This window comes from Colletes latitarsis, chromosome 12, assembly GCF_051014445.1.
Source record: "Colletes latitarsis isolate SP2378_abdomen chromosome 12, iyColLati1, whole genome shotgun sequence".
NCBI classification, from domain to species: domain Eukaryota; kingdom Metazoa; phylum Arthropoda; class Insecta; order Hymenoptera; family Colletidae; genus Colletes; species Colletes latitarsis.
This window is the reverse complement of record NC_135145.1, coordinates 24,260,826-24,281,632: the sequence shown is the minus strand read 5'-3', so window position 1 is coordinate 24,281,632 and position 20,807 is coordinate 24,260,826. Positions and strand designations below refer to the sequence as shown.

Genomic DNA, 20,807 nt, shown 5'->3' with positions numbered 1-20,807 from the left:
GTGAATATAAAAAAATTATTTTTTACGCAATACGATTTTTATGAAATTTTCGAATTTTTATTAATACACAAAGTATTAATGGCCGTAAAAATAGAAAAAATGCAATATCTTCAAATAAGATGGATTCATTTTTATAAAAAAAATTACTATACATAATAATCTCATCGAAGATACAAAGCATTATTATAGTGGCATTTTTTATTTTATTAGTAAGTATTATTAAACTCTTTACATATTTTTGTCATTATAATGAATAACTAGTAGAACTCTTAACTTATACATCCATTCATTCAAGCACGCGTGACAGACCATTCCATAACTATGTACTCTACTCACAACTATGTCACATGATCCCCGACAACTTATAAGATTAATGCCATCACTCAACAGTTTACAAAATCTATTTGTTAATTCTTCTCCAAGCTGAATGAAATTTCAAGGAGAGCAAAGGACCTTCTCTGCATCAATCTCCTTTCAAAAAAACCACAGAAAATTGTGTTGACTGCATTGCAACCGTAAACATATTAAAGTATTTCTATTCGCTGTGCATTGATCAGAAAGTAAATTGCAATACCTTCTCTAATATCTTGTCAATTTGGAATCTTAATATAGACTTCAAAAACTGATGTAATTACTTGTATTCACCTTAAGATCAAAATTTGGATGTAATTCTTTTTTATAAGAATAAGATATGCACTATTATTTGCTTCTTACAAATGCATACTTTTGTTTTTAACGTTGTTCGTCGTAATTCGTTGTTGAATTACTTTTAATGTTAATTTGGAAAAAATCTGTTCCTTTTGCTTGCTTTCTCAGAAAACATGTTCTAGTCAATCAAAGATTGGTTCTATAACAAAAGAGATACACGTATTGTATCAATTTTGTATATCTTAGCTGTACTTATTTACGTCCAAAATCACTTATACCGTAAAAAGTTTTTGCTAAATTTAAGACTCTCTTATAACAAACGAACAGCTTCTAAAACATTTAGTTGCAGCTTTATTTTAGATACGACTATTACTTCGATATCTTACGACTTTTAAGCACTTTCCTCATTACAAGTAGTCTTATCACATACGAGTATGTATGTTTAAATACATTCTGTAACTTATTACATCTATGCATACAAATAATTTCCTGCGATAAATGTTTATAAAGTATACCACGAATAGTTTGAAAAATGCCGTCAAATTTTTGTTTCTTTGCAATACCGGTTGCAAATAAATACAGCCTACTAATAAAGAACAATGAAATCAAGTTACATTGATTCTCTTTTTTTTCCGATCCTCTTGTTATAGTAATAGCGGTCTGACTTGAGACCCGAGTCGCATAGTATCAAATGTAATGGCTTCAGGGTTTCAAGCAGAGCTACTTCGATTCACTTGTATGGTACAAATCATTGACGTTTCATTAAAATGCAGTAACGGTATACACATCTGTTACATTTCTGTTGTGACATCTGTTTTTACCCCTATCCACTTCGAAAAAAAAGTGCGATATCGGCAGTGAATATTTTGGTAATGATGATGACATCCTCGAACGAAGAACTTTGATGTATATGAGAAATTTTTAAATGTAAATCATGAAAAAAAAAGTTGTTAATTTCCGAACAGAACCAAGCATTTTATACATTTTTTTTGTCACATTTTCACACAGTTTTTTTTTTTTTTTTATGAAATTTATTATAATATCTATTTAGTCATTACTACCTTCACAATTCTTTTTCTTCTATAGATCATGTTCCAATATTAAACATGTATTAAATCGTATTACCATGCGTCAAAATTATTTGTGATTTGTAAGTTAAAGCACCTGTAGCATTTATTGTGGTGGAGGCAAGCTCGAACGATAAGAACATTTGCCTTTCTTTGAAGTTTGGATTTCAATTTTCATTAAATTTTTCGGATTACAGTACAAAATATGTAACTATATAAATGTAACAGAAAAGAGCAGAACATAATTAGCTGAAATCAATTTGCTTTAATTTCAGAAATTAAAAATATTAGTCAACATTGATGTTGTTTGATGTAATACTATTCTTCACATTTTAGAAAGGACATATTTATGGAAAATGTTTTGTTGATTATTTTTGTTATTTATATTCAGTCAAATATGAAGACCACTTCATACATTTATATCCTATTTAGAAAACTGGTAGCTGCTATGTCTGTAATTCAGTAGTTGCTTTTTTTTTATATTATATCTGATTAAAGAAATATTTTGTGAAATGGAGAAAGAAATGTAATAGAAACAAAAAGTTCCATGTAAATCGACTTAACTAACTTCTCACCACTGAGTGCAGCATTTAAAATGTGTCAAATATTTCAGCTATTAAGATATTCATTTCGTCAATTTAATTTATTAAATATAAAAAAAAAAATATAAACTGCTTCACTTTGAACATACTCCTGATCGATCTATGCGTATATAGGGATTATCAGAGAAGTGAAACCCTAAACAAATATTATGTTTGACATTTCATTTAATTTACAAAATTTCTCTGTATGACTTGCAATGTATCATATATATATCTATATCTCTATATATCTATATATAGTAATAATAATAGCATTATCGTACAACTTTATGCAGATAAAAACACACATATATGTGTAACATACTCTAAATCTGCCGAAACAATACTATTTTATGTATAATACGTACTAGACATCGCTAATTAAAATTTAATCTATTTTGGAAAATAGTTTTACACAGGCTTTTCAATTTAATATACATACAGATATCATACATAATATTGTTATTTTTTGCATTACAGTATGATTATCAATTAATCATAATATAGCAGTTATTATGTGACATGCATAATGCACTTTATATTATAGTTTAAAACAATCTAGAACAATAAAGATATAACTTACAAATAAGACATTGCAAGAAAATTTTGTTTTTTGCAAACATGAAATACAATGTTAATATGTATTATCATGTTTCATTTATATCAAATGCTTTTAAAGTTTCTTTTATACATTTTTTAATATTCTTAATAATTCTTTTATTATACTCGTTTTGTAGAAAATATTATTTACTAGTATCAATACCAGTATACAAATGCTAACTTTTTTATTACATTAAATAGTATTGTTTAGCACACATTCACATGTTACTTACAACAGAAGTTTCAATTCTATTAAAATTGCATAACAGACAAACAATTACCACGTTTCGGGCTTACCTCCTTAACAAGAATGTTATATTTTAAACTTGGTTTTAAAAAGTATATAATGATGCATATCCATTTCGATGGTAATGGTGGTACACATTGTGGGAAAAGTTGCAGATTAAAGGATACGATAGTCTCTGTAACAGAATGTTTCTCATTGAGATGTGCAGGAAGCAAGTAACGAGATCGACTGGTGATTCAATCCTGCATCTCTTCTGGTATTTCATGAGGATTAAGTATTCCTGGAACTGCCATTTGTTGTCGCCTTTTCTCTTCTTGAGCTAACTGTAAAGCATTTTCTCGTTCTTCTAAATAGAGATCAGAATCATCTTCGCCGGTGTATTCCTTAAAATAAAAAATACAATACGTAACATGAACCTAATTTTTACATAAATAAAAAAATAATAGAAAGCATCATTATCACTTACTCTAATTTGAACAAGAAAATCTCTAAGATGTTCCTTGAATGCAGGGATGTCTTGATCAAGATTAAATAAACCTTGTACAGTAATTTTAATCTGATTATCAGTCAAATGTGGGAACGCGGCTTTTAGCAATCTTGCAACAAATTCTTGAACATATAATGTATTATCTGGTACAGGTCCTAATGGTACCTGAATTCGTCCGAGTTCAACTAATGAAAACATGTATGCCAAAATAGTAGCATGCATGGTAAGACCTAGGTAATTGCGATAATAAATTAATTTTATAAAGAATAATGAAAAAATAAAAGGTAAAATGATTCGACTAGGAACTGTTCTTTCTTATATATTTACCCGCTATATGAGACGTGTCTGTTACTACGCTGAATATGTGTTGAAGAATATCTGTGAAATATGTTTGATAGAAACTTTGAGCAGCTAGCTCATGTTCAATATTTTGCAAAAGTTGATAAAGTATTTGTAACCCTGTATCTGCAACATTTCTCATTGTATGTTTGAAAGCCCAAATTATTGAGTCAAGAACAAGTTTAAATTGTGCTGGTGGAATTGAGAGAAATGCAGGAAAACAGTAAACGTTCACGGCCTAAAATAGAAAAAAAATTTGAAATATAGAATACGTGTTACAACGACGACGATGACGACAACGACTAATATTATATACATCTACCTGTAGGAGTAAAAAGAAATTTGTTCTATGTTCCGGAAATTCTTCAAAATCTTTGTTAATCATTTCTAGAGTACATTCAAACACAGCATCAAATATTTTCGGCACTTCACTCGTAATGTGACCTTCTAATCTGTTTACGATAGTGGCCATAGCACTCAGTACTTCTGGTTCTCGAGCACAATGAACATTCGTTTTTTGATAATCCAACAATACAGCATCCAATAATGGTGGTATGAAGTTTTCTAAAACCTGATAAATATACGCAGTAAATTAAATTTAGGTGTCTTCTGCAGTGTGCAACACATATTTTAACATATGCAGATAAAAAAAAAAAATTTTACCATTTGATGGTCGGTTGTTCTGCTAACCCAATCTGAGATCAACTTTAATGTTTCTTTTTTTACTACTCTCATACTCTTAATTAAAGACTGTTCCATTACCATTTCACCATTCAAAGCTATTGCAGCACTTATATTTTCACTCATAACCTAAAGAAAGAAATCAAGCATTAATTTATTCATTAAAAATTTTAATATATTACTGGATTTTATAAATATACCTTATAAACGTTCAACATATCTAAATATATTCGCCCTAATTGTATTACGTATGGATGTCCAAGAGCTTTACAAGCTCTAACATTTGTTTTTAAAATGCTAGCTAGTTGTTTTACAGCTTCTTGGTCTTTCAACACATCTACATTCTAAAAACAAAGTATGTTAAATGAAAAAAATAACAAAAAAAATAACAAAAAAAAAAAAAAAAAAAAAAAGAAAAAAAAAGAAAGAAAAATTAATAAGTGCATCAATAATTTTTTTTATGTTACTTTTTATATTACTTACTTTAGATGCTTGACTTATGATATCATCCCAAACTTGATTTGGTAGAAGCATATAATTCTCTATCAATTGTTCCTGAACTACTGTGTCTGCCTGTGCACTTATCATGTAACCAACTGCTTCGTAAAATGTATGTACCTAAAGTACAATTCAGTAAAATTTAGTAACACATTTTTTTATTTGATGTACAATTAACACTAGATTTACGGAATCCGTCAGCTTGACGAGCTTCAGATTCCATTCTTAAATTTACAGAACGCATAAATATTATTTGTTAATAATTTATGTTGACTTGGATGTAATGATATGAATTTAACAGGTTAATAACAAAAAAAGAATTCGTAGTAAACATGGGTCAAAAAATTAATATTCTCAGAATTATAAATAATTTTCTATTTTGATTGAAGCGCGCGACTTACTTGATTTAATATTTAATATCTAAATCAAAATTTCGATGAAAGATATTTTGGATGTGATGGAACAATCCCATAGCCTCCTCGATCACTCGATTTTTTCTTTGAAGATTCCTTACAAGTATGATGTACTTTTTACCGGTAAATAACACAAGCGATCCACATGAGCGAATAGAAAATGCCTGTCAAGTTGTGTGAACAAATCCGAGGAATTTTTAAAAAGTTTGAATTCTCTTGTACAAGGATGTGAAACGTGTGTTGGAAATGGGAGAAGGAGACGTGGAAAATCTTCTGTAAAAGTCAACAGGAAAAAAGGTAAGGTAACCGCTTAAATGATTCTAACATTAAACAAAAAATTGTTTATAATTCCGAGAATATTAATTTTTCAACCCATGTTTATTAGGACTTTATTCCTCCATATAACGAGTACTATCTGCCTTGTAAGTCCTGAACACTTTTTTCTTTTTTAAGCGATTTGTATATTTTAATTAAAAGAAAAACTGTATTTTGATATGACCGTCAATATGACAAGTTTTAATAAAAATATGTTCAATGTCCATAAATCTAGAATTAATCCTAATTAAAATATCGTTCTAATATCTAGATTAAGAGAATAATGCGTGAAATTTGAACGAGTATATTGATACTTTTTATGAATAACATATATATTATCTCCCAGTTTGTTTCTTTCGCTAAGTCGTTTTACCTGCTGTGTTTGAAGGTCACAGATGATACTACTAATAGTAGAAAGAATTTCTTCAATAAATGGTACTGGTTCCCCTAATTGTACTGTAACGAAATGTCGCCTACATTTTATTGCTATTTTTATAAACGTGTCACAGGCCATATCTTGCACACCATCATGGGTTTCTGTAACAAATATTCATTAATTATTTAAGGGGCATCTTCTACAATATTATTTATCGTATAAAAGCAAAAAAATCATATTATCAAAAATATCATTAAGTTCTTTACTATTCTTTTTTAATTATTTATATACTTGCTTATTCCTATACTATAATACATCAAGTATAATATAATGTTCTTACCATGCATAAATTCAAACAGTTTATTTACAACAGTCTTTAAAAACTTCCAATGTGCTCTGAGAAATCTTGGATATTGCCCGACTACATACATAATATTACTAGCAATGATGGCTTTATTATCTTTACCCTTTTTTTGTTCACAAAGGCCAAGAAGATCTTTGATCACAGTTACTAAAAATCGCTTTTCATCTTCTTCGTGCATTGCACCAGAAATACTACCTATTGCCCAGCATAACTGATAAAAATATTACAAAAATGGTTAGCATAAAATTATACTGTTATTAAACGTTACCGTAACATTTTAAAAATACTTACAGCATTAAGATTCTTCCAAGACCATTCCGTACCATTTACTTGATTTTGTAGTTTCTCTGTCATTATTCTTTCAGTATCTACATAGTCAAGGTGAGTAAGATACACAAGAGTTTCTCTCATATTTTTATATAAATTAATAGAATCAGTATCCTTCATAAATTCTCTGACAACTTCCCCATTTTCATTTTCTACAACAAGAACTTCTTCTGGTTTAGCCATTCTACTGATCATAATGTATCGCACTTTTGTCAGAACTGGACAGTAGAATAATTTTCTAAGCGGAATAGCCACATTTTTAGCCATAAATAGTGATGTTTGATTTACAAATGGATTTTCTTGATATAAATCAATTGCTAATGCGCTCCAATATTCCAAACAGATTTTGAAGATTTCAACTTCTTCGACTTCGGAAATCAACACGAGATAAAGTAATGCTTTGAGTAGCATATCATTTAACTGTTTCTTCTCTATAAATTGACCATGTTCCTTTAAATATGTGCAAAGAAATATAGCTAAATTTTGAATGAAGTTTTGTTCTTGATCTTGACCGACTGCGTATGCTTCACGTATATTAGTGTCAAGCGGCAGAATTTGTTCCAACTGCCGCATTACACTAATAAATAACATTACAAACGCGTCATTGTATGATGTTACTTTGACAGCGGCGATTTCGGTCAAGCATTTTAATGTGACATTTCTGAATATTGGTACATTCAAGAACTGCAATCGGAATGACAAAGATAATAGTGTTAAAATACAGTTATAAGTATTAGAAGAAATGTTTTAGTTACCTTGAATACTAAAGTACTTATCAATTTTGTTTCAAAAATATACCCAAGGGGAATCCAATTTAAAAACCTTAAAAGAGTTTCTAACGTAACTGCTACGAGTGGAACATTTTGCGAATTATCCAATACAAATTGACAAAGTTCAAAGATTTGTGAGAATTCACTACACATTGTATCCTTCAAGTGTTTCGCTTTTGTTTGTGTCATTTGTCCACTAGAAAAGTCAAATACTTCTTCTGACAATAATTTCAAAATTGTCATATTGTTTTGACAAAGACTTTCGTTCGTTTTACTTGCTCCAACAATGTCACCGATAAAGGACTCCCAATTTTTTGGCCATTCTCTTTTTAAGACCTATAACAATAAAAATATATTTCATCGAAATGTTAAACAAGACTTGTTTTCTTAAATAGCTTACCTGAACTAAAATCATATTAAGTTTATTAAGGTAAACTTTAGAGGCTTCCATTGTTTCTGGTTCGCTACTTGTTTTTATGATAAGGCCTACAATATACTTTTTTATACCTTCACACTGATTTCGTGGTAATACTTTCCATCGAGTCTTTATTACTTGTTCCAATATTTGTAAAGCATAATACTTTGTTTGTTGGTACTATATATATATATATATACACACACATATATATATATACACATACATATATACATAAACAATTATACATCAGTAAAGAGATTCTATTATCCTTTTGAGAAACAATAATTCTGAACAGGAAAAATTACCTGTGAATATTCTAGAATTGTATCTACACGTGTCCATGCACTTGGATGTTCTTTAAGTGTGGTTAATACTTCCTGTGCAACTCTCTGTTGCTCACCTATCCCAGTATACATACAACCTACTATGTTATCAAGAAGCGTTATGTCCAGCTTCTGATTGAAATCCAAAAGCTTAGATGCTTGTTCTGCTAAAGTTGCCATTATTTATTATAAACCGTCCAGCTTTCATACACTCTATCTGAAAATAATTAGAATCTATATAATAGTTTAATATTCATTAAAATTTAACATATAGTACGTCGAATTATAATTGAACATAAATATTACCACGTTTATGGATACTAATATAAAGGAAAAATTAGTAAATAATAAAAAAGAAAAATCAGATAATTTGATACAATTAAACAAAATAAACATTTTCAGAATTATGTCTAAAAATATAATTGAAACCATAAAAGGAAATCAATGTTTACAGTTGATGAACATGTTATACTTTGAGCATTGATTCAGTGCTGATTGTTTAATTATTTTTAACAAACCGTTTTACATTGATACAATTCTATAGGAAGAAATACTATAAGAATTTGTAAAAGGCATCAGTATCAACTAATTGTTTAGCTTCAGCTCCAAAAATGTTTTACTTTTCTTTGTAACAAAGTTAGAATTATTTATAAAAATACTGTATAGTGTAAACGATTAAACTAAACAGAAGCAATAATAAACGAGGAAATCGCTATTAACGTGTAGCGAGGGAGGTCACCGCACTGCGACCGCTCGACCTAACCTACATTTGACAATCGCAAACAAGGTTATGTGGAAATTTATTATGCGCGATGTTTATAAATTAAACGTGTAAAAATATTTTTCACAATATATTTAATCAAGTATGAGCAAACGATGATAAAAGTGTAAATATATCGGTAAACAAATCATTGGAATTCGTAAGTTTTTGTTGTCCGGGTGCACTTTACTCATTGCGTCGTTGTCCAACGAATAAATGTATCGTAAACGACATTTGAACATACCGCATCAACTCCCACACGTAGATTTTCGATTCTTAAGTAAAAAAACACACGTCTCGCATCAGCAATCACAATCTCTCGCAATAAATCACAAGCAGAAAAAGGCTAAACACACAACAACCGCTGATTCCCGCGCGCGACCAATTTCGTTCCTCGTTTCACACACTCTCGCTGTTCCTCACTGTTTCGTTCTCTCTCTCTCACTAACTTTCGCACGTTCTCTCGCTCGTCTCTCCTGTCTCTGCTGCGTTGCGATGATCGTCAGCGAAGAAAGTTCCGTACTTGCGAATGTACGATACCCACCGAGGCTGTTCTTCGTCGTAACTTTGTTTCTTAAATCTCATACGAATTTCTTGTTCTTTCCCTACAACTTTTAATGAGAAACGAGAAAACTACCCGCGTACGTCGTCCTTAAATCCAACCTAAAGATTTTCGAAAATAATAACAAAATGGCTGAACACGTTACGCGGACCATTGCGGAGAAACGAGCTATACCATTGGTCCTAACAATCTGTTTTGTCCAATCAGAGAAATTCTAGCGATTGTTTCTAAACGTCGCAAATTACGTCACGTGATGTCATGCAACACGTGTTCTCCATTTTGACTTAAAATGTACCTAACGTTTCGTATGAATAAATGATCCATATCTACATTCCCTACATAACTCTGTCGATTCGTTTAGACTTTTGCATGATTTTTTCTTTTCGTTACTCGTATCGCATTATCGATATGATAAGAATAGTGTCACTGTTTACCAGTGTTTATTTTTGACAAATTGCAAATTCGTAAACGAAGACTTTCTGCAGTATACTATCTTGTTTGCAAACATACGAAAATTCGTCGTGTATTGTCTTTTTATTAGACATGTATCTTAAATTGTCAATGGCTTATTCACTATAAATGGTACATAGATATTTACAACATCGCAGCGGGGAAAATTATAAATTGGTGAAATAAGTGCATTCGATATAATCGATTAGTAGGTATGTCTTGTCAGATTAAGGGAATTGCAAATTTAACCAATACAAGCAATATTAAAGAGGTACTTTTTGGTGATTCTACTAGAAAATGTGAGTTATATTCTTTTCTTTTGTCGTTTAAAGAAAGGATGTATGACAAACGCCAATGTTAATAATTTTTCAGTTGACATTCCACAGGATGAGTTACCACTTCAAGATTGTTTCGTATCACTGTCATCTGCAGGAGATATACTTGCTATGGCATATAATACAAAGATGATTATATTAATTTGTACGTATTGCTTTATATATGTACATATGTTCTTTGTTTAATTATCTTAAATTAATCGTGTATTTCTAAAATTAAATATGTGTAATTTGCCTAATAAATAAGAGTAAAAAGCTTCAAATTTAAAACTATGAATGCAATAATATTTAACGTTATAATTTCATGTCAGCAAGGTGGGATTCGTTAGAACCAGATGAGACAAAAACTAAGTTTCACATGATATGGTATGGGGAAGTTGTAAAAGAGTCAAAGTGAGTTTTTATTACAATAATGTTCTGTTGAATTTTATTTCTTTAAAATTTCAAGTTTCTGTGAAGATATGTTCATACATTAAAAGTTCTTTTTAGCGAATGGATAACGTCTGTGATTTGTTTACCTTTATTGTCATTGGGAAAAATTAGCGGTGGGCCTAATCCAGATTGGACATGTATTGTAGTCGGTTTTAATACTGGTTTCATTAGGTTCTACACAGAAGTAAGTTTTAATTTTTATTTATTATTGTTACTTTTAAATATGTATTCGAAACTGAATGCTTCAGTGTAAAAATATTTATCTTTGATATAGACTGGTGCATTATTGTTAGGGGAACAGTTACACAACGAGTCTGTCATAGGATTAAAATGCCAGTCTTTTCGTTCAGCTAAACATTCAGGAGACGTTAGTTTGGCTGAAGAACTATACGTAATTTATAATAATGTTGTATGTATATTGCAAGGTTTTCCTTTGTTTTCAACATTACGTGCATGCAGAAATCATTTGGCTAGAGGTATAGTAATATAATTGTTTCAGACATTAACAATTATAATTATGCATATTTTATATTTGAATAATAGTCTATAATTACAGTTCAAGCAAATTGTGATGATTTACCACCCATCACAAATTTATCGTATAAAAAATGGGGTTACAAAAATCAGGATATCATAAATGATTCAGAAGTAATTGGCACTACTTCTGTAAATAGTTTTGATCATTTAATGACAGCTTCAATATGTGGTGGATATCATGCATCTTACAGATTCAGTGCACCGCAACACAGTTTAGTTATTGCAACTGGCAAAAGACCATTTATTGGTTTTCATTATGCATTGGAAGGTGGTGCAGCTCCTGTGTTATCTGATGTTGCGATAGCAATGGCCAGCAAATTAGCAAATGCTATTGGAACTGCTGTTCCGTGAGTGTTCACATAATAAATTCATGTTACGCATTTAATATAGAAAGATATACAACCTGTGAGAAATCTACTAAAGTACATTATTCAATTGATTCAATATGTAATCCATTGATAATAATCCATTAATAACAATTTTGAAATTTAATTTATGATGTGTTGTTATTGTCAACATTTAGATAATTCTTACTTAATTAACATAAATACCTTTTTTACTATTTTCTTAGTTGGTTTCCACTTAGTTGGGGGAATTCAAAACATCAGACATTGCTCGAGGCATCGAAAACAACTCATGAACCAATTGAACCAATGACTTGTAGGTTTGGTTTAAGCGATGTTACACGAGAGGGTTATTCGGTTGTAACCAGTCCAAATAAAATGTTGTCTGTAATATTAGACGTAATGGGTAGAATAATATTAATAGATAATAAACATGGTATAGCCACAAGAATGTGGAAGGGTTATCGCGATGCTCAATGTGGATGGATCGAAGTAGAGGAAGAAAAGCATTCTGGAATGAACAGAGTATTTACTAAATTTAAACAAGCAACACATTTGCGTTCTGCTTTATTTTTAGTTATTTATGCTCCAAAAAAGGGTGTAATAGACATATGGGGTACTCAACAGGGTCCTAAAATTACTACGTTTACGGCTAGCAGACAGGGGCGGTGAGTAAAGCGATTTTTGTTAGATTAATTCAATAATGATCAACGTAAAATTACCAGTTTTATGTTAAAATATAGATTACTTTATATCAATTATGGACTTTTTGGTGCAAACGATAATATACATCTACCGAAGAATAAACCACAATATTCATGTGTTTTTATGGACCCACTGGGTGGATTAAAAGAAATTACTGTCCCATTTCATTTTGCACTTAATAGTAAAAATGGTAAAAGAGCTCGTGATATACATCTTCTTAAAAAATTAAAGACGTTTTTACGCGAAGAAGAATTTGACGAGGAAAAATTAGTGTCAGAGATTCACAATGTGTGTACAGATTTGAAAACGAATGAAATACGAGTACATGTAATAGAAATGTTAATAACAAATAAACACATTACACCTGATGCTTTGCTTGCAGCCACAGACTGTTTTATTAAAAAATTAGACGAATATGGTACATTATTGCTAATATTTTCTTTATAGAGTTGATTTAAAATGTTATTAAGTATATAACTTGTACATTACAGACAAAGAAGAGATGGAATACACAACAAAGACTCTCTATTTATTAACTATACAGTTACAGCAGTTGATTAAATTTTATAAACACATTAGTTTCCATTTTGTTAGTTCTGAAGATGACAGTTATCCTACCAATAATGATGAATTTACTAGTAGTGATTTAGCCTCGATTCTGTTAACTTCCGAGAGAGAAGTTCGTAGAATTTTCAAACTATCAGATACAATAAATTATTTAAAATGTACAAAGCTTAAGATGGAAAATAAAGTAAAGTTTAAAGAAGATGACAAAATCTTCTCAGATTTTTTATCTTGTTTCGAGCTTGGGACATTAGGATTGATAGATATTAAAAAAGGTTTAAAAACGGAAAAGAAACTTGAAATTTGTAAGTAGGTTGATGTATGGTATTAAAAATTGGTGTTATATTTATCGATGTTTTAATTGTCTTTATTATTATGGTTTCCAGCTCAGTTAATATATGGAGGATGTATGTATTCAAATGATAAAATTCAAACTTGGAAAGAAACTGCTGTTAATAGTGGTATTCAACCATTTGTTTTAATGGAATTTGCTTTAATCTATTGGCTTAATAAAAAAAGACAAATACACTTAGGAGTAGAACTGAAACAATTCACACAGCTCTTAAATGCTATTTGTTCAATAGCTAGTAAGTTTTAAACTTGTTTAATACGAACTATTATACGATCAGTAGTTTATCACTATCATGATATCAATTTTAACACTTACAGATGTTGAAGAAATATGTGCAGAATACAATGAAATATCTTTATGGTGGAAAAATGTTCGTAACATTCTGTCTGATTCAACAAATTCATTTAATGCCCTTAGCGCTGCTTTAGCATGTAGAGCTGTTGCTATGTTTTTAGTAAAGCATAAAGAAAAGTGGGTTGATAAAATTCAAGACAATAATGATACTGAAAAGATAGAATGTGTTAGTAATTTAAAGTTAGATAATGAAATATACAATTTGACAAGTGAGTGGGAAAATGTTACTAAAGATAGCTGTCAGTTTACGTTACTTATTGGAAATCTCGAAGATATTACAATTTTAGATGCTATCATAAGGTAATTGGTAATTATGCATTGTTAATGAAAGATTGCAAAACTGTTGAGTAACGTTTGATTTCAGTCAACAACCTCCAACAGATACCACAACACAATTTTTTGCATTACCATATGTAAAATTCGATATCTCGTTAGGATCAGTTCTTTCGAGAGGAAAAGGTATCTGTGATTGGATTATAAGATATACATGAGGTATATATGTGATTATATTGTCATGTAATGTAATTTTGTTTCTGTATTATACATAGGTTCGGTGTCGGAGATTGTTGCAAAATGGATTGCTTCAACGGGTATTGATCCATCTCAATTAGTAGATGCAACAGATATTGAATTTAATCAAACGCAGTTAACAAATGACTCTTTAGAAATAACAAATTTCTTAGACGAAGCTAGTAACGTTAGCGATGATTCGCAACAGGACTCAATAAAATTTTCTACGATATACAATGAATTTAAGAATGAATCGGAGGGTAATACCGTTGCCAGTAAATGTATTTTAGGTAAAGTATTTTTATACTTGGATTTTCTTAAAAATTTTATGTTTTTTTTACCATGTAAATTATATTATACAGTTTTTAAAAATTTTTAGAACGAATTAGACTATTAAAGCGTCATTTTCCATATAGTTTAACTAGTAGCGTTTTACTAGCTAATTTATGTTGGGAATTTGCAATGTCATGGAATAAGGATATCTCGCAACTAAACTCTCTTGAAGCTGCATTATCCATTTTACGACAAATACCAATGAAACACATGAGGCACGGTAAATAATAAACCGTCGTTTTTAAAAGTGTACATTTTCCTTATCTTTTACAAATATATTGTTCTGTACATAGGCGTATGTTGTCTATTATGGTCAGTTCACATAAAAAAGAGAATGGAAGCAGTTGCGAAATTAATGAATAAGCTTGGAAAACTACCAAAGGAAAGGTTGTGTATTCAAGAAGTTGGTTTGACCGACGTACAGATAGTTACATTTTTACTACATTGTATCACATTTTTGGAAATATTCATTGACGTAAGTTTGTAATAGATGAATATTTTATGGAATTTAAAATTAGTCTAAATGATTTAAACAAGTTTTATGTTGTTCTGCAAATTTGAAACAATATTATTTTAGTCTGAAGTTCTTGAAGCTGGTGAAAGTACAGTAGTGAAGTTGGAAGAAATACTGGAAGGATGCATTTCCGGTTCGCAACCATTCGCGGCATTAGCTATTTCACAACCACCAGCTTCGTACTATCTAATACTTTTACATGTACAGGTAGCTAATGTTTTATACATGATGGCACATTTTAATCTAAAAGTAACAAAACCATTAAACAATTTATTTGAGTCTGTGGTAAGTAAAACTCTTAATATTGTATATAAAAACTTTAAATTATGACGGTAACTGTAGTGTATATTTAACTTTGAACATATAGGTGCAACCATACTTTTTTCAAACTATAACCGATGAAGTGGTACTCTCATGGTATAGAGACGATAAAAGGGACAGTGTAAGAACCGAATTCTTATGTCGAATAATTACCGCATCGATGGATTTCATTCATCAACAGACCACAGATGCTAACACATTAAGTTCAACACAAGCTGTTCAGTGGATGAGCAGATGCCAAACGTTAGCATCGATTTGGAAAATTAAAAATGATGAATTAAGGATACATCAAGTTTGTCAATTATACGTGAATGGTTTTGATCAATTAGCGGAGGAGGTAGGCCGACGGGGTTGTAATTCAACGTATATCTTACTACGTATAGAGAGTACATATTTCATATTTGGCATTGCCGGATAGGTTGTCACAGCAGTAAACGATGTTGAAAAGTTAGGGGTAAAACTTGTACCAATTGCTGGAAGAAGATTGTTGTCATATCTTTCGAGATCACTTGATCTTTTAGAGGAAGTTGCTCGTATAAATCCTGCTCTCACGCAATATTTGATGAATCTAGTAAGTATTGTATGTTATAAAATTTACTTCTAATACTGTGCTTCCATTAATTTCTGGTATAATAATAGAGACAATCAATCGATTTCAGAACGTACCGGATGTGATTTGTACAAATTGTTCGAATGACGACACTATTGAATTGATAAGAAGAATTTCAAGATATTTATCTGAAACGCATTCTTATTATCACCTCGTGCAAATGATGTTAGATGCGATATTCGTTTACGAAAATGCAACACGTTATTCCAATGTTTAAAATAAAACTAATTTGTAGCAAGAAATAAGTTTAATAAAAATCTGTCCACAGTTTGATTTTGCATTTAATTCGATTAAAAAATTAAAATCATAGTACATATTTACCATGCTTTTTATTTACATTCTCCTTTAGCTTTTCTTACATTTTTTCATATAATAAATAAGTTAGAAAAAATTACTGGAAACGATAGTTGTTATTTAAATATTGCGCCTACCTTTCCCATTAATTCTTTAATTTTTTATTATCTCTATATGTTATTTCATGTTATAAACGATAAATTCAAACTGAAAAAATCGTGCCAGGATCACAGAATATTATAGGAGGTATTCGGAGTACAGGCCCCCTCACCCCCCAAAGAAACGGTGCCAAAGTATAGTATCGCCATCTAATATCAGGGATTCGAACTGAAAAAATCGTGCCAGGATCACAGAATGTGCAAGGAGGTATCCAGAGTACAGCTACCCCCACTCCTACTCCTGATACACACTATCTTGATTATTTATTAATAACTCATTTCCTGGGATTAAAATATCAACTTTTAAAATCGAAGAATCTAGTATAGAACCTTGGCAACATTCAAGGATAGTTTCCAGAACCATGCCATGCCTCGTTAAATAGTTATTAACGAATATCGGAGGTCGGAACATTTACGGCTGTATCACGGTCTGCTTTAATCGATGAATTATCAATTTTTTAACAATAGCACACATATTTTCGCTATTAGAGAACCAAGTAGACATACCTGGCAACGTTCAAGGACCAATTTTCCTACGATCCTCGCTCTAATTAATTAATTATCAGGGATAGCTCTCTAAATCGTTACGTTAAAAAGTTTCGAAACATCGTGCCGACTTCCGATATTGGTTAATAACTATTTAATAAGGCATGGAATGGTTGCGACAGGTATCCTTGTATCTTGCCAAGGATCGATACTGTATTCTTAAACTCTAAAAGTTCGTAATTTAATCGTAAAGAAGGAATTATTAGTAAATTAACGGGCAGTAGTTCACTACAAGCGGCGAATAATTGATTTTTTTATGGTGGCGCCAGCTAGTGGTGAAAACAATGTACTAACAGAGTAATTAACTACTGCCCCTTAATTTACTAATAATTCCTTCTCTACGATTAAATTACGAACTTTTAGAGTTTAAGAATACAGTATCGATCCTTGGCAAGATACAAGGATACCTGTCGCAACCATTCCATGCCTTATTAAATAGTTATTAACCAATATCGGAAGTCGGCACGATGTTTCGAAACTTTTTAACGTAACGATTTAGAGAGCTATCCCTGATAATTAATTAATTAGAGCGAGGATCGTAGGAAAATTGGTCCTTGAACGTTGCCAGGTATGTCTACTTGGTTCTCTAATAGCGAAAATATGTGTGCTATTGTTAAAAAATTGATAATTCATCGATTAAAGCAGACCGTGATACAGCCGTAAATGTTCCGACCTCCGATATTCGTTAATAACTATTTAACGAGGCATGGCATGGTTCTGGAAACTATCCTTGAATGTTGCCAAGGTTCTATACTAGATTCTTCGATTTTAAAAGTTGATATTTTAATCCCAGGAAATGAGTTATTAATAAATAATCAAGATAGTGTGTATCAGGAGTAGGAGTGGGGGTAGCTGTACTCTGGATACCTCCTTGCACATTCTGTGATCCTGGCACGATTTTTTCAGTTCGAATCCCTGATATTAGATGGCGATACTATACTTTGGCACCGTTTCTTTGGGGGGTGAGGGGGCCTGTACTCCGAATACCTCCTATAATATTCTGTGATCCTGGCACGATTTTTTCAGTTTGAATTTATCGTTTATAACATGAAATAACATATAGAGATAATAAAAAATTAAAGAATTAATGGGAAAGGTAGAGAAAAAGCATGGAAAATACGTACTATGGTTTTGATCTTTTATTAATATAAACATAAGGAATGTTATACACTAAAGATTTTCTACATGCTATTTCGAAACTCAATTTTACGTTTATTTGATACTAACGAATATGATCCGATCCCTCGATGGTCGTCGTCGAAAACGTTTGTTAATAAATTGTTGAATAAATAAAGTTTGAACATTTTTCAGCTTTTGAAACTGACTTTAAATTATGTATAGAAAATTGTTCATTATTGAGATTTTCTATGTTAACGTGCTAACTCCCATTGAGATGTTCTTTTGCTTCCATCCACTGAATTTTCTCACTGAAACGTTCGTTATCTTTTTCTAATTAATAACAAGCATTCTGCTATACCATAAATAATTAATAGTAAATAAGTTGTACGATATTGTTGATGTATTTGATTACTAATTTCTTTTAGACTGCAGAGACTCTTGAATTTCATTGTGCATCGTGTATTGCTATTTGTAAACATTAAACTCTTTCTTTTCTTGTCGTGCTTTTATCATTGAGCGTTTTCTACGTTCATAACCTCGGATGACCTAGGCAAGTTTGTACCTTTGCTGTTAATACCAAACCATTTATAAGTGATTTAAAACACTGACTACTCTATTCTTATATTAAACTTGTCTAGAAACAGTCCATATTGCCGCAGCAACACATACTTTTAGTTTCTACGTTTCTCTGAGCAAATACACGGTTTCATCTTAATACACATTATCTTCAGACTATATGTACGTGTCGGTCTAATTAATAAACAGTGTCTAAAGCTTCTTATTATAATTATAATAACTACAGTAGTGTCCACTTAGGTGTCCGCGTTATCCCCATCAATGCACGTTACTCGGACCGTGGACACTTAAGTGGGCACTACTCTACCTAATTCACTGTATATCTATATATATCAAGACGACATCTACGGCAAAACGGCCAAGTTTGTCGAGAAATAGTTCACTTTTTCCACGCCAGAAGGCGCCCCAATTATTTACGATCGAAAACTAATTTTAATTTATTTATTAACAAAATAATAGAGTACTCGGTAATTTAGATCAGTTAGAAATGCTTTGCAATTAACGCCAACGGCCCAAACTTGTCTAGAAACAGTCCTATTCCTGTCAGAACAAACTGCTAACCTAAGCTTGACACTGCACCACATATTCCTAATTTTTACGTTTCTTTGAGCAAATACACGGTTTCACATCGCGTTAAACGTAATGCACATTAACTTTAGATTCCATATACGTCAGTTTGATTCATAAATAGTGTCTGTATCTTATTATAATTAAAGGGTAACGTACCACATATTTCTATAGAGTGCATTACTTTGTTATTATAAGAATAATAAACTTTAGACACTGTTTATTAATTAGACTGGCCTACATATAGTCTCAAGTGAATGTGCATTACGTTTAACGCGATGTGAAACCGTGTATTTGCCAAAGAAACGTAAAAATTGGGAATATGTGTGTAGTGTCAGGCTGATGTTGGCGGTTTGTTCTGGCTGGAATTGGACTGTTTCTAGACAAGTTTGGGCCGTGGGCGTTAATTGCGAAGCATTTCTAACTGATCTAAATTACCGAGTACTCTATTATTTTGTTAATAAATAAATTAAAATTAGTTTTCGATCGTAAATAATTGGGGCGCCATCTGGCGTGGGAAAAGTGAACTATTTCTCGACAAACTTGGCCGTTTTGCCGTAGATGTCGTCTTGATATATATAGATATACAGTGAATTAGGTAGGGTAGTGCCCACTTAAGTGTCCACGGTCCGAGTAACGTGCATTGATGGGGATAACGCGGACACCTAAGTGGACACTACTGTAGTTATTATAATTATAATAAGAAGCTTTAGACACTGTTTATTAATTAGACCGACACGTACATATAGTCTGAAGATAATGTGTATTAAGATGAAACCGTGTATTTGCTCAGAGAAACGTAGAAACTAAAAGTATGTGTTGCTGCGGCAATATGGACTGTTTCTAGACAAGTTTAATATAAGAATAGAGTAGTCAGTGTTTTAAATCACTTATAAATGGTTTGGTATTAACAGCAAAGGTACAAACTTGCCTCGAAACAGTTCTATTCCGTCAGAAGACACCGCCATTGTCCCTCTTTGACACTGGCAACAGATATTTCTAGTTTCTACGTTTCATGGAGCAAACACACGGTTTTACATTGTGTAAATCGTAATACGCATTAACTTGAGACTATACATATGTATGTACGTCTGTCTAATTAATAAACAGTGCCCGAAGCTTAGTTGTAACGTATCGAGATCGGTGGTTTAAGAATAACAATGTGATAGGGCATCTCTGCTCTACTAAAAAAGTAAAATACCATATCCGAAGGGGAGATGAAGAGACTTTTGAGAATGTCGTAGTGCGTCTGGTCAAGAAGGAATCGAGGATGTCAGAAATGGAAAAAGTGCTCGGGTGCTCTTTCTACAGTTAGCATTAGTAATAGTAAAAAAAGGCAACATTTATACATATTAATATTATGCGATTTTAATAAATGTACAATTTTTAAAATATTAAAATTTTCAACGA

At 31.3% G+C, this 20,807-nt stretch overlaps 2 protein-coding genes across 10 annotated transcripts; one reads left to right on the top strand and one right to left on the bottom strand.

Moving 5' to 3' along the window:
* Window positions 1-180: 180 nt before the first annotated feature.
* Window positions 181-9,933, bottom strand: Emb (exportin-1 emb). 6 transcript variants are annotated; one of them, XM_076780310.1, is made up of 14 exons: window positions 9,664-9,933; window positions 8,437-8,671; window positions 8,114-8,308; window positions 7,699-8,049; window positions 6,908-7,627; window positions 6,593-6,827; window positions 6,250-6,413; window positions 5,134-5,268; window positions 4,851-4,994; window positions 4,633-4,779; window positions 4,292-4,540; window positions 3,958-4,207; window positions 3,610-3,860; window positions 181-3,526 (listed from the first exon to the last, which is right to left on the bottom strand). In XM_076780310.1, exons 2-14 carry the CDS (start codon window positions 8,632-8,634, stop codon window positions 3,380-3,382), a joined length of 3,186 nt encoding a protein of 1,061 aa, XP_076636425.1. In that variant the 5' UTR covers window positions 8,635-8,671; window positions 9,664-9,933; the 3' UTR covers window positions 181-3,379. The 6 variants fall into 6 exon arrangements, with proteins under 6 accessions (XP_076636425.1, XP_076636424.1, XP_076636429.1 ...); XM_076780309.1 differs by having other exon boundaries at window positions 9,759-9,933; XM_076780314.1 differs by having other exon boundaries at window positions 8,437-8,667; window positions 9,759-9,933.
* Window positions 9,934-10,076: 143 nt separating this feature from the next.
* Window positions 10,077-16,410, top strand: Rab3-gap (Rab3 GTPase activating protein). 4 transcript variants are annotated; one of them, XM_076780305.1, is made up of 19 exons: window positions 10,077-10,525; window positions 10,613-10,706; window positions 10,873-10,954; window positions 11,051-11,177; window positions 11,268-11,469; window positions 11,550-11,877; window positions 12,102-12,542; window positions 12,618-12,997; window positions 13,071-13,448; window positions 13,530-13,730; window positions 13,813-14,149; window positions 14,214-14,308; window positions 14,398-14,649; window positions 14,739-14,912; window positions 14,986-15,167; window positions 15,270-15,491; window positions 15,574-15,864; window positions 15,946-16,098; window positions 16,187-16,410. In XM_076780305.1, the coding sequence occupies exons 2-19, from the start codon at window positions 10,673-10,675 to the stop codon at window positions 16,352-16,354; spliced, it is 4,047 nt and encodes a 1,348-aa protein (XP_076636420.1). In that variant the 5' UTR covers window positions 10,077-10,525; window positions 10,613-10,672; the 3' UTR covers window positions 16,355-16,410. The 4 variants fall into 4 exon arrangements, with proteins under 4 accessions (XP_076636420.1, XP_076636419.1, XP_076636421.1 ...); XM_076780304.1 differs by having other exon boundaries at window positions 10,599-10,706; XM_076780306.1 differs by lacking the exon at window positions 10,077-10,525 and having other exon boundaries at window positions 10,624-10,706; window positions 10,877-10,954.
* Window positions 16,411-20,807: the final 4,397 nt, after the last annotated feature.